Here is a 14,511-nt window from a genome sequence, read left to right as displayed (position 1 = left end):
ATCAACTAAGAGGGACTATAGCAACATTACACCAACAGCAATGTATTCAACTAGAATACAAATCTAGGTTTCAAAATATCATTCTCCAATTAAAAAAAAAAAAAAAAAAAACACAGATCTCCTTAGGGAAATGGTTAATTCTAAGGCAAAGGGAGGGGAAGTACAAGGTGAGTCTGAAATGTCTCGTGGTACCAGAATGTAAGGAAGTTTTCAAAAATGGATAGGGACATGTTGGAACAACCTAGGAACCAACCTGAAGGAGCTACCAGTGGCCAAATTTGGGACAATTTGAGCAACAATATAAATAATGACAGCACCTGATTACAAGTCATAGAACAAAGTAAATATCCATAAATTTTTACTGATTTAAACAATTAATGAATATGGAAATACATGAAGACACAGCTCTTCATCATAGTAGAATTCTATTAGTAAATGAAAAAAGAATGACAGAAAAAGAAAATCATAATTTGACCAACACCTGATAATTGCTATAGGCAAGAATAATCATCATACCTTGGAATGTGTACTGCATTTGAAATATTAAAGAAAAAGAGATACTTGATAACTTTAAAATATCTCTGTAGCACAGTAGGTGCCAAAAATTAAGGTTAAAATCTCAAAGAACAAAAATATAATCTATAGCTTCCCACCCAGAAGGGTAAATAACCAGTCAAAAATGAAAAGGAAATATGATACGTGATGACATTTTAGAACCATTTCCATTAAGGGCAAGACTCACACTATTGCCTCCCAGCTATGCAAAAATTACATGTTTCCCAGCTATGCAAAAATTAAAAACAATAGACAAAAAGGGGAATCTTTAAGAAAAGGAGACAGCACTGCCCTTACCTGCAGACACTTACTGTTTACATACGAAATCCAGGAAAATATACAAAATATATTTTTTAAATATTCTATTAGAATTTTGAAAATAATTCAACAAAATTGGTAGATACAAGACCTCAGCTCACTGCAACCTCTGCCTCCCAGGTTCAAGCAATTCTCCTGCCTCAGCCTCCCAAGTAGCTGGGATTACAGGCACTCACCACCATGCCCAGCTAATTTTTGTATTTTGGTCATCATGTTGGCCAGGATGGTCTCTATCTCCTGACCTCGTGATCTGCCCGCCTCGGCCTCTCAAAGGGCTGGGATTACAGGTGTGAGCCACTGCGCCCAGCATCCAAATTCTTAAGATATATATTAAGTTTCAGAACAAAACTTTATGGAATAAAATGCACATCAAGAAAATAGCAGCAAAAAAATCATTTAATTTGTGTTCTCCTTAGGTTTTTATTGCTTAACCTATGCTTGTACCAAAAAGAAAAGAACTAAGAAGTCCAGTTTCATTACAGTCATATTCATGCAATCCCAGCAGAGGCATGAATAAAATGAATAAAGAGCCACAAATGAAATACCTGTGTTCCCTGGGAGTAACTGCTCAGTCAAAATGTTCCAAAGGCAGTTTGCCAAATGAAAAGACATACTGGGAGTCCAAAAGCTTAAACCAACATTTTACTACAATTATTGGCTTTTCTCCACACTTCTCCCATCCTTCTACTTAAGTTATAGTTGAACTACTACATCTAAATTAGACATTAGTTTCTCTGTGCATTACAAAATACTGTGACTGAGGAGAAAAAGAGAAAGGCTTGCAAAATACATGCCCTACATATTTAGTCTGGGAACAGCATGAGGCCAGGCTCCAACAATTACCATCTTGGTTGAACCTGGCCAAACCACTCAACCTACCTGCATTCAGCTTCCATATCTGTAAAGTGATTGTAAAGATAATACCTGATTAACTAGAATATAAGTGGTTTTTCATATATTAGCATTGGATTCCCCTTATGCAAACTGTTCATGATCTTGCCTATTATTCTATTATCTTGTTTTATTGATTTATAGAGGTTCTTAACATATTCTAGATACTTAAATCTCCATCAGATAAATGCCAATTTTTCCATGGAAAGGGACTCTTCATTGAATTGTCCATTATTTGCTCAGTTCTTTATTATGTCATTTCTTTTCTTCATTAATATGTAGGAAAGCTAAGTGGATGCTAATCATTTTTCTTTTAATGGGTTACTTGCTTTTGCCAACCTGTGCCTTGACTTTGTATTTTGTAAGTAAATGTTTTATATCTGATCATACACTTAATGATCTAAATATAATAACTGTAATAGTAATCACACAGTACCTGGCCTAACTACGTCATAGGACTGTTGTATCATTTAAATGATATATTTTGCAAACTATAACTTATAAACGATGATTTTAAAAAAAAAAACCTCTCACAGAAAAGTCACCCACAGATTGCTGGCAACACGGCCGAATAGGAACAGCTCCAGTTTGCAGCTCCCAGTGAGATCGACACAGAAGAAGGCGGATTTCTGCATTTCCATCTGAGGTACCTGGTTCATCTGACTGAGACTGGTTGGACAGTGGGGCCGCTCACGGAGGGCGAACTGAAGCAGGGTGGAATGTCGCCTCACCCAGGAAGCACAGGAGTCGAGGAATTCTCTCCCATACTCAAGAGAAGCTGTGAGGGACTGTGCGGTGGCCATGAGGAACAGTGCATTCCGGACCAGATACTGAACTTTTCCCACGGTCTTCGCAACCCACAGACCAGGAGATTCCCTCCAGTGCCTACACCACCAGGGTCCTGGGTTTCAAGCACAAAACTGGGTGGCCATTTGGGCAGACACGGAGCTAGCTGCAGTTTTTTTTTCCAAACCCCAGTGATGCTTGGAACACCAGCAAGACAGAACCGTTCACTCCCCTGGAAAGGGGTGCTGAAGACAGGGAGCCAAGTGGTCTGGCTCGGTGGGTCCCACCCCCACGGAGCACAGGAAATTTAAGATCTACTGGTTTGAAATTCTCGGTGCCAGCAGAGCAGCAGTCTGAGATTGACCTGGGACACTTGAGCTTGGTGGGGAGAGGGGTGTCCGCCATTGCTGAGGCTTGAGTAGGAGGTTTTACCCTCACAGAGTAAATAAAGCCACCGCGAAGTTCCAACTGGGCGGAGTGCACGGCTCAGCAAGGCTACTGTGGCCAGACTGCCTCTCTAGATTCCTCCTCCCTGGGCAGGGCATCTCTGAAAAAAAGGCAGCAGCCCCAGTCAGGGGCTTACAGATGAAACTCCCATCTCCCTGGAACAGAGCACCTGGGGGAAGGGGCAGCTGTGGGCACAGCTTCAGCAGACTTAAACATCCCTGCCTGACGGCTCTGAAGAGAGCAGCGGATCTCCCAGCACAGAGTTTGAGCTCTGCTAAGGGTCAGACTGCCTCCTCAAGTGGGTGTCTGATCCCCGGGTCTCCTGACTGGGAGACTCCTCCCAGTAGGGGCCGATAGACACCTCATACAGGAGAGCTCTGGCTGGCATCTGGCTGGTGCCCCTCTGGTATGAAGCCTCCAGAGGAAGGAACAGGCAGCAATCTTTGCTGTTCTGTAGGCTCTGCTGGTGACACCCAGGCAATCAGGGTCTGGACTAGCCCTCCAGCAAACTCCAGCAGACCTACAGCAGAGGGTCCTGACTGTTAGAAGGAAAACTAACACAGAGAAATAGTATCAACATCAACAAAAAGGATGTCCACTCAGAGACCCTATCCGAAGGTCACCAACTTCAAAGACGAAAGGGAGATAAATCCACAAAGATGGGGAGAAACCAGTGCAAAACGGCTGAAAATTCCAAAAACCAGAATACCTCTTCTCCTAAGGATCACAACTCCTCAGGAGCAAGGGACAAAACTGGACGGAGAATGAGTTTGACAAGTTGACAAAAGTAGGCTTCAGAAGGTCAAAGGAGCATGTTGTAACCCATCGCAAGGAAGCTAAAAACCTTGAAAAAAGGTTAGACAAATGGCTAACTAAAAGAACCAGTGTAGAGAAGAGCTTCAATGAACGGACAGAGCTGAAAATCACAGTATGAGAACTTTGTGAAGCATACACAAGTTTCAACAGCTGATTCGATCTAGCAGAAGAAAGGGTATCAGTGATTGAAGATCAAATTAATGAAATAAAGCAAGTAGACAAGATTAGAGAAAAAAGAGTGAAAAGAAATGAACAAAGCCTCCAAGAAATATGGGACCATGTGAAAAGACCAAATCTACGTTTGATTGGTGTAGCTGAAAGTGACGGGGAGAATGGAACCAACGGAGAAAACACTCTTCAGGATATTATCCAGAAGAACTTCCCCAACCTAGCAAGGCAGGCCAACATTCAAATTCAGGAAATACAGAGAGCTCCACAAAGATACTCCTCAAGAAGAGCAACCCCAAGACACATAATCGTCAGATTCACCAAGGTTGAAATGAAATAAAAAATACTATCGGCAGCCAGAGACAAAGGCTGAGTTACCCACAAAGGGAAGCCCATCAGGCTAACAGCAGATCTCTGCAAAACCCATAAGCCAGAAAATAGTGGGGGCCAATATTCAACATTCTTAAAGAAAAGAATTTTCAACCCAGAATTTCATATCTAGCCAAAGTAAGTTTCATAAACGAAGGAGAAATAAAATCCCTTACAGACAAGCAAATGCTGAGAGATTTTGTCACCACCAGGCCTGCCTTACAAGAGCTCCAGAAGGAAGCACTAAACATGGAAAGGAGTAACCAGTACCAACCACGGCAAAAACATACCAAATTAACAATATTAACCTTAAATGTAAACAGGCTAAATGCCCCAATTAAAAGACACAGTCTGGCAAATTGGATAAAAAGTCAAGACTCAGTGAGCGGTGTGCTGTATTCAGGAAACCCATCTCATGTGCAAAGACACACACAGGCTCAAAATAAAAGGATGGAGGAATATCTACCAAGCAAATGGAAAGCAAAAAAAAGCAGGGGTTGCAATCCTAGTCTCAGATAAAACAGACTTTAAACCAAAAAAGATCAAACGAGACAAAGAAGGCCATTACATAATGGTAAAGGGATCAATTCAACAAGAAGAGCTAACTATCCTAAATATACACAGACCCGATACAGGAGCACTCAGATTCACAAAGCAAGTTCTTACGAAGAGACTTACACTCCCACACAATAATAGTGGGAGACTTTAATACTCCACTATAAATAATTAGATCAACGAAACAGAAAATTAACAAGGATATTCAGGACTTGAACTCAGCTCTGGAACAAGCAGACCTAACAGACCTCTACAGAACTCTCCACCCCAAATCAACAGAACATACATTCTTCTCAGCACCTCACAGCACTTTTTCTAAAACTGACCACACAATTGGAAGTAAAACACTCCTCAGTAAACGCAAAAGAATGGAAATTATAACAAACAGTATCTCAGACCACAGTGCAATCAAATTAGAACTCAGGATTAAGAAACTCACTTAAAACTGCACAACTACATGGAAACTGAAAAACCTGCTCCTGAATAACTACTGTGTAAATAACAAAATTAGGGCAGAAATAATTCTTTGAAACCAATGAGAACAAAGACACAATGTACCAGAATCTCTGGGACACATTTAAAGCAGAGTTTGGAGGGAAATTTGTAGCACTAAATGCCCACAAGAGAAAGCAGAAAAGATCAAAAATTGACAGTCTAACATCACAATTGAAAGAACTAGAGAAGCAAGAGCAAGCAAATTCAAAAGCTAGCAGAAGACAAGAAACAACTAAGATCCAAGCAGAACTGAAGGAGATGAAGGCACAAAAAACCCTTCAAAAAAATCAATGAATCCAGGAGCTGGTTTTTTGAAAAGATTAACAAAATAGATAGACCACTAGCCAGGCTAATAAAGAAGAAAAGAGAGAAGAATCAAATATATGCAATAAAAAATCATAAAGGGGATATCACCACTGATCCCACAGAAATACAAACTACCATCAGAGAATACTATAAACACCTCTACGCAAATAAACTAGAATATCTAGAAGAAATGGATCAATTCCTGGACACATACACTCTCCCAAGTCTAAACCAAAAAGAAGTTGAGTCCCTGAAGAGACTAATAACCAGTTCTGAATTTGAGGCAGTAATTAATAGCCTACCAACCAAAAAATGGCCAGGACCAGACGGATTCACAGCCAGATTCTACCAGAGGTACAAAGAGGAGCTGCTACCATTCCTTCTGAAACTATTCCAAACAACAGAAAAAGAGAGAATCCTCCCTAACTCATTATGAGGCCAGCATCATCCTGATACCAAAACCTAGCAGAGACACAACAAAAAAAGAAAATTTCAGGCCAATATCCCTAATGAACATCAGTATGAATATCCTCAATAAAATACTGGCAAACCGAATCCAGCAGCACATCAAAAAGCTTATTCACCATGATCAAGTGGTCTTCATACCTGGGATGCAACGCTGGTTCAACATACGCAAATCAATAAATGTAATCCATCACATAAACAGAACCAATGACAAAAACCACATGGTTATCTCAATAGATGCAGAAAAGGCCTTCGATAAAAGAAACAAGGTACTGATGGAACATATCTCAAAATAATAAGAGCTATTTATGACAAACCCACAGCCTATATCATACTGAATGGGCAAAAACTGGAAGCATTCCCTTTGAAAATCGGCACAAGACAAGGATGCCCTCTCTCACCACTCCTATTCAACATAGTGTTGGAAGTTCTGGCCAGGGCAATCAGGCAAGAGAAAGAAATAAAGGGTATTCAATTGGAAAAAGAGGAAGTCAAATTGTCTCTGTTTGCAGATGACATGACTGTATATTTACAAAACCCCACTGTCGCAGCCCAAGATCTCCTTAAGCTGATAAGCAACTTCAGCAAAGTCCCAGGATACAAAATCAATGTGCAAAAATCACAAGCATTTCTGTACACCAATAACAGACAAACAGCGAGCCAAATCATGAGTGAACTCCCATTCACAATTGCTACAAAGAGAATAAAATACTTAGGAATACAACTTAAAAAGGATGTGAAGGACTTCTTCGAGGAGAACTACAAACCACTGCTCAAGGAAATAAGAGAGGACACAAACAAATGGAAAAACATTCCATGCTCATGGATAGGAAGAATCAATATCGTGAAAATGGTCATACTGTCCCAAGTCATTTACAGATTCAATGCCATCCCCATCAAGCTACCATTGACTTTCTTCACAGAATTGGAAAAAAAATTACTTTAAATTTCATATGGAACCAAAAAAGAGCCTGCATAGCCAAGACAATCCTAAGCAAAAAGAACAAAGCTGGAGGCATCACACTACCTGACTTCAAACTATACTGCAAGGCTACACTAACCAAAACAGCATGGTACTGATACCAAAATAAGATATATAGACCAATGGAACAACAGAAGGCTCAGAAATAACACCACACATCTACAACCATCTGACCTTTCACAAATCTGACCACAACAAGCAATAGGGAAAGGATTCCCTATTTAATAAATGGTGCTGGGAAAACTGACTAGCCATATGCAGAAAATTGAAACTGGATGCCTTCCTTACACCTTATACAAAAATTAACAAGGTGGATTAAAGACTTAAACATAAGACCTAAAACCATAAAAACCCTAGAAGAAAACCTGGGCAATACCATTCAGGACACAGGCATGGGTAAAGACTTCATGTCTAAAACATAAAAATCAAAGGCAACAAAAGCCAAAATTGATAAATGGGATCTAATTAAACTAAAGAGCTTCTGCACAGCAAAAGAAACTTTCATCATAGTGAACAGGCAACCTACAGAATGGGAGAAAATTTTTATAATCTATCCATCTGACAAAGGACTAATAACCAGAATCTACAAAGAACTTAAACAAATGTACAAGAAAAAAAAAATCACCCCATCAAAAAGTGGGTGAAGGATATGAGCAGACACTTCTCAAAAGACATTTATGCAGCCAAAAGACCCATGAAAAAATGCTCGTCACTGGTCATCAGAGAAATGCAAATCAAAATCACAATGAGATACCAACTCATGCTAGTTAGAATGGTGATCATTAACAACTCAGAAAACAACAGATGCTGGAGCAGATCTGGAGAAATAGGAATGCTTTTACATTGTTGGTGGGAGTGTAAATTAGTTCAACCATTGTGGAAGACAGTGTGGTGATTCCTCAAGGATCTGGAGCCAAAAATGCCATTTGACGCTGCAATCCCATTACTGGGTATATACCCAAAGGATTATAAATCATTTCACCATAAAGACACATGCACATATATGTTTACTGCAGCACTATTCACAATAGCAAAGACTTGGAACCAACCCAAATGTCCATCAGTGATAGACTGGATAAAGAAAATGTGGCACATATACACCATGGAATACTATGCAGCCATAAAATAGGATGGGTTCAGGTCTTCTAACACAAGAACAGAAAACCAAACACCTCATGTTCCCACTCATAAGTGGGAATTGAACAATGAGAACATATGGACACAGGAGAGGAACATCACACACCAGGGCCTGTCGGGGTGAGGGGCTAGGGGAGGGATAGCATTAGAAGAAATATCTAATGTAGATGATGGGTTGATGGGTGCAGCAAACCACCATGGCACAGGTATACCTATGTAACAAAACTACACGTTCTGCACATGTGCCCCAGAACATAAAGTATGATTTTAAAAAAATAGTCACCCACAACTCTACTTCAAAATAGGACTTGTGAAAAACGATTTGTTTAAAAGCAATCAGAATTCTCATTTAATTAATAATAACCTGAAAGTTCTCAGGAATCACCTCCAACCTTAATTTATGGTACCCCAATGGGAGAGCCATACTACCCGGGGATTCCCTACTGGAACTTCCTCTATAAAAGTGTCAATTCTAATGGATTATACCCTCAATCTTACTGTTTCACAAAATGAGAGAGGAGCTTTAAGAGCCTATGTTAAATTTCCTGCTGAAAACGGCTATTACTTTCTAGGCGGACTTGCAGAGCACTTCACAAATAGACTCTTAGGACTTACAGTTTATTATTAAGAATAAGACAAAATTCTTGCTTTTTATTATAGTATATTTCATCAGTCCCATAATTTTATATGTATTTAGTAACATTTTGTGCAGTTCTCTACATAATTTATATCTTCCTCATTTATACAATTCCCTTTAATAATGTGATCCAGATTAATAGAGTCCTAAAGACTAGACTACAATGACTGAAAAAAATTTTGCTACATAATTTGAAGAAAGTCAAATTTTTACACTTGCTCCTAAAGATAATTTAAGTCACAAAATGGGCAGTGCAGAGTGTGGTAAGCAGAATTATGGTTGCCCAAAGACATCCATGTCCTAATCCCTAGAACCTGTGATTAGTCACATTGCAAAGGAGACTGCAGATGTGATTAAGGTAAAGGACCTTGAGATGGGAAGATTAGCCAGAATTATCCAGGTGGAATCAATCTAATCACATGAGTCCTTAAAAAGAGGAAGGAAGCACAGAAGAGTGGGTCAGAGAGAGGCAACGTGAGAAGAATGTGACCCATCGTTGCTGGTTTTGAAGATGGAGGAAGGAGACCACGAACCAAGGAATATGGTGGCCTCTAGGAGGCGGAAAGGCAAGGAAACAGGTTTTCCCCTAGAGCCTCCAAAAAGGAACACAGCCCTGCCAACACCTTGATTTTACTGCAATCAGATTTGTATTAGACTTCTCACCTACAAAACTGTAAGATAATAAATGTATGTTGTTTAAGCCACTAAGTTAGTGTGAGTGGAAAATTAATACACAGAGGATACCTAGCTTGTTTTCAGCAAAACAAACTGGTTAGAAGAGCATAGTCGAACCTGGCTCTGAGCTGAAATCACAATTACTTGTCAACTGTGTAAACTTTTATCAATTATTAACTTCCCTGTGCCTCAGTTTTCTCATCTGTAAAATGGGACTGACAATAAATTGTTATAAAATTGTTGTAAAGCACTTAAGACATGGCTTCACCATATACTAGGCACTAAACACATATTAACCTCTGCTATTATTGATTTTAATCAATAATATTTTTACTTTCTTTTTTGGACATGCACCAGAAAAAAAAAAAAAAGAAGAACAAGATCAAGTCTTCAGAATAGTCAAGGAAATGAACCCATCTAAAAAGAAAGTCTGGCCAGGCGCAGTGGCTCATGACTGTAATCCAAACACTTTGGGAGGCCACGGTGGGCGATCACCTGAGGTCAGGAGTTTGAGACCAGCCCGGCTGACATAGTGAAACCCTGTCTCTACAGAAATTAGCAGGGCATGGTGATGCATGCCTGTAATCCCAGCTATTCAGGAGGCTGAGGCAGGAGAATCACTTGAGCCCAGGAGGAGGAGGTTGCAGTGAGCCAAGATTGCACCACTGCACTCCAGCTTCGGCCACAAGAGTGAAACACCGTCTCAAATAAATAAATAAAAGAAAGGTTTATACACATCTCTACAAGCAGTCCCCATAATGCTCCTAGCCCCAGTCAACTACCAAGCAGTTCTTCAAGAGTAATTCCTAATAATACCAAAGTCAGAGTGTCACCATGAACCCCACTAGGTGATGAATGCTAACTCCAGACGCTGACAGATAAAGTGCCTATCAAAAAGTAAGGCCTATCATAGTAAAAATAACAGATGTAGCAAAATTAGCTTCTACTGAAATTTGCCATAATTGGCATATATCAGCTTATTTTATATTTATACAACACTTATTTGAAAAGCCTGCCCTGTCATTTCTTCATAAATAATTAAATTTTTTCTTTCACTTGGCCACTGACTTGGCAACATTTACATAAATTAATATAACCAGGCTAAGCAGTAATGATTCACATTATAAAAAAGCAAAGATGTAACAATTGGTAATTTCCATGAAAGGCAGAGATAAAATACAAATCAAAGGTACAAATACATTTTGTTTCATATTTCAACAGTCTACAACACCTCAGAGCAGTGTTAAAACTCAAAAGCAACATTACATCAGAAAGAGGGAGAAAACAAAACCTTTCTAGCTCCAAGAAGAGACTGGAGTACAATCTACTGTATTTGTTGTATAATAAAAATAAATGTTTGCAATTTTTTAAAATTTGGCTACTAATTAAAAAAAGGAAAATTTATTATCAAATTCTATACTTCCCTGTAGTTAAAGTAATAAACTTCAAGATTCCACACCTAAATAACCCTAAAATAATTTTAAGTGGCATTTTAAAAGTAGCAAAATATGCTCCAACAATATATTAAGCTCTCAACAGAAATATTTCCAATTAGTTATACAAAATGGACTGAATCCAAATTGTTTTTCTACTTTTTTCTACCTTTTCATTATTTCAAGCTCTACAGAACTAGTAAGAACTGTAAGAACTAATTTTTATCTGAAAAGACAATGATAATAAACACTACAATTTTGTTAAAATGCAATGAAGATTTTGGCTGCCACAAGAAGGCACCTGTGAGGCATCCCACAAAAGACATCCAGTCTTCTCCCCCAACCCAAAGTTATAATAGCAGAGAAACTCTCTGCAGAGGTCCAGAAGGTCTCCAAGCCCAGTTGAGCTGAACCCTCTGCAAAAGCAAGTCTAAGACAATCCACAAGATTCCCCTAAATCTTTACATTCAAAGTATACCCTCCTGCCCGCAACCCTAAACATAACCCCAAAATGGCTTTGTCTTGTTCAATAAGATATTGGGTGTCTTCAAAGAAGAAAAAATAAGTTTGTGGATATTTCCTCAAAGTGTGTTACAGGTATGACTATGTATGCACACGTGGATGTGTGCACATTTAGGAGTGGGGACGGCATAGGACAGAGGTCACACACTCAAAAGCTCCCAGGACCAGACATTGAATGTAATACATGAGATAACTGAGTAAAAGCTACTAGGAGTAATAAATATTATAGCACAAAGGAAAGCATATGCTCTATCAAAAAGCATTCAAACTCAAGTTTAGAAAAACAGTGCTGGTCGCCCAGATTTGGTGGCTCACGCCTGTAATGCCAGCACTTTGGGAGGCCAGGAGTTTGAGACTAGCCTGGCCAACATGGTGAAACCCTGTCCGTACTAAAAATACAAAAATTAGCTGGGCGTGGTGGCAGGCACCTGTTATCCCAGCTTCTTGTGAGGCCGAGGCAGGAGAATCCCTTGAACCCAGGAGGTGGAGGTTGCAGAGAGCCAAAATTGTGCCACTGCACTCCAACCTGGCCAACAGAGCAAGATGAAAGAAAGGGGAGGGGAGAGGAGGGGACGGAGGAAGGGAAACGAAAGAGAAGGGAGACGAAAGAGAGGAGAGGGGAGGGGAGGGGAGGGAGGAAGGGAGGAAGGAAGGGAGGGAGGAAGGGAGGAAGGGAGGGAGGGAGGGAGGGAGGAAGGAAGGAAGGAAGGAAGGAAGGAAGGAAGGAAGGAAGGAAGGAAGGAAGGAAGGGCTGGTGCAATAAAACACAGATGCAGTTGGATTCAGCAGGCAGGGCAGGTTCAGCTGCCACTTTTCAATCCTGATAATGCAACAGACCAATGAATCACTGTACACCTTATTTGCTCTGAAGGTTGCAAAGGGCTCATCACAGGTTCCAGCGCACTTACCTCAGGCCCACCCAGCCCAGCTTAGCCCCCAAAAAGCTCCTCCAGGTCTTTGCCTAGGAACTGAGGCATACTAAAAAGCTTAGTGGCTGAAGAATTAAATACTTACCACTTGAGCTTCCAGCAGTAGAATACTGAGAGGTATCAAGGAATTTTCGAGGAGTAGGGAGGTTTGTAACATCAATCAGAGGAACAGAAGCATCTTTCACAAGGGAGCTGAACGGGAAAAGAAGCACTAGTTACCACTTTCTCCAAAACCAACTGAAGTCCTCCCACTACATGCCCCACCCTTACCACTTTCGTTTTTGTCATGAGTCCTCTTTACACTAGAACTTCAAACATCTGGATCTCCCCAGTATATTTTCAATAAAGAGGTGACTGTCACAGACAGGGGTATAAAAATGTATTGTAAGAGTTCTAAGTACTTAAATTTTTATTTTGTCATTTCATTCAATGCTGTTTAAAAAATTAGCGTAATGTATTCTGGATCACTGGATAACCACCTTGTAATAACACTATGCCAGGCAATTTCATTATCCTCCTTTGTATCTGTATTAAATATTAATTTATCAACAAAGAAAGATGAACTGACAACATGCCATGATACTGAATAAAGGTTTAACTAGTGTTTACATATGTTTTTCAGGCTACAGTTTTTGACATATTCCAGAAGTTTACTACATTTAGTTTTCTTCAAAAGAGACTCATAAATTTCATGACGTTGATAATCACAATTAAAATGATTTAAGGATCTCAAACAGGTTAATTCAGTATTTGATTACCCATTTCACCTTTCCTAAGAAGGCCAAGCTCCTCATCTTAATAATTAATTTTAAAGAAACTAATAAACTTTAAATAAAATAATAAATCAACTTCCTTCAAAATAAACACATTAATTTTAAATCACGAAAACTATAAAAATCAAAATTTCAAATTAATTCCCATCTCAAAGTACCTGTTAAGTGCAAGAATACAGGCAATGCCAAGCCAACTAAACTGTATGCCCTACTCTCAAGAAATGGAATCGTCTCGCCACACTATCTACAACAGAAGAGCCTCTCGGAGCCAAATCCAAGGGTAGGGAAGTCAAAGCCGTAATTCTCACTTTTTAGTACTGAAATACATCATCAGTAGCACTGGCTATGGAGAGCAGGCAAAGGAAGAGCAGGAAGAGACCACGCCCATAGGAAAGATTTCCTCAAATGGAAGGAAGGAAGGATGTACGCAATTGGGAACAACATCTGCCCCCACCACAGCGATATATCCCCATTTCCCACCTACACTCCTTTTGGAACAAATGTGCTAGGTATGTGTGTATTTATAATCCAATAAAAAACAAATATGTTCTCTCAGAGAACTTTGAAAAATAAAGTTTGTTAGGTTCAAGTGATAATTTCGCACTGTGTTAAAGAGCGAAATTATCACTTAAGGTTTTATTCTTTTCATTGAGTGCAAATAATGTGGGAGCCACTGTCCTAGGCCTTGAGGATTACTATGACAGTCATTAACTTCTCCCTTTTCACTTGTTACAAGGAACAAGGAATCATTACTCAAACGATTCTTCAGCATCCATTATGTGCTTGGCACTGCGCTCAGTTCTGAGGATGCGAGTATGACTAAGACATGAACTAAACCAAACAGCATTATTTCCAAATGAGCTAAACCAAACAGCATATTTCCAATTGTTAAAATCACCCACAGGCTAATGTGAAAAGTGAAGTATGAGATATTAAAGTAACAGAAAGCATTTACCAGGAATTGAACTGGCATCCTCCCAAAAACTCTTTTCCACCAATATAAACCTGTAAGTTCCCAGCCTAAACTATCTTAAGAAAATCCAACAGTCCTCAAATCCAATATCTTTTCATAATGGTTTATCTATTTATAAAATAGATAATCGATTTGTCCGTTCTTTCATGTTTTATGACTTCTTTTGTCTTCTCATTTTTTTCCACTTAATGACGTCATCCTCTTTCACTTGCATTTTACTCACAATTAGAAAACACTTTACAGGTTCCCCTAGGCCCTGGATACAGATGCCCAAAGACA

The 14,511-nt window shown here is 39.5% G+C and overlaps 1 protein-coding gene across 2 annotated transcripts in view; it reads right to left on the bottom strand.

The window, feature by feature from the left end:
• Positions 1-14,511, bottom strand: part of EXOC4 (exocyst complex component 4) — an 818,776-nt gene that overhangs the window by 734,102 nt on the left and 70,163 nt on the right. For both annotated transcript variants that reach the window (XM_007982965.3, XM_073009345.1), the window contains exon 5: positions 12,572-12,678. In XM_007982965.3, coding sequence (XP_007981156.3) covers positions 12,572-12,678 — 107 coding nt within the window. The remainder of the gene's footprint in view (positions 1-12,571; positions 12,679-14,511) is intronic.

The sequence above is a fragment of the Chlorocebus sabaeus genome, chromosome 21 (genome assembly GCF_047675955.1).
Source record: "Chlorocebus sabaeus isolate Y175 chromosome 21, mChlSab1.0.hap1, whole genome shotgun sequence".
NCBI lineage: Eukaryota > Metazoa > Chordata > Mammalia > Primates > Cercopithecidae > Chlorocebus > Chlorocebus sabaeus.
The sequence above is the reverse complement of the archived record's forward strand: the minus strand, read 5'-3'. Positions and strand labels throughout refer to the sequence as shown.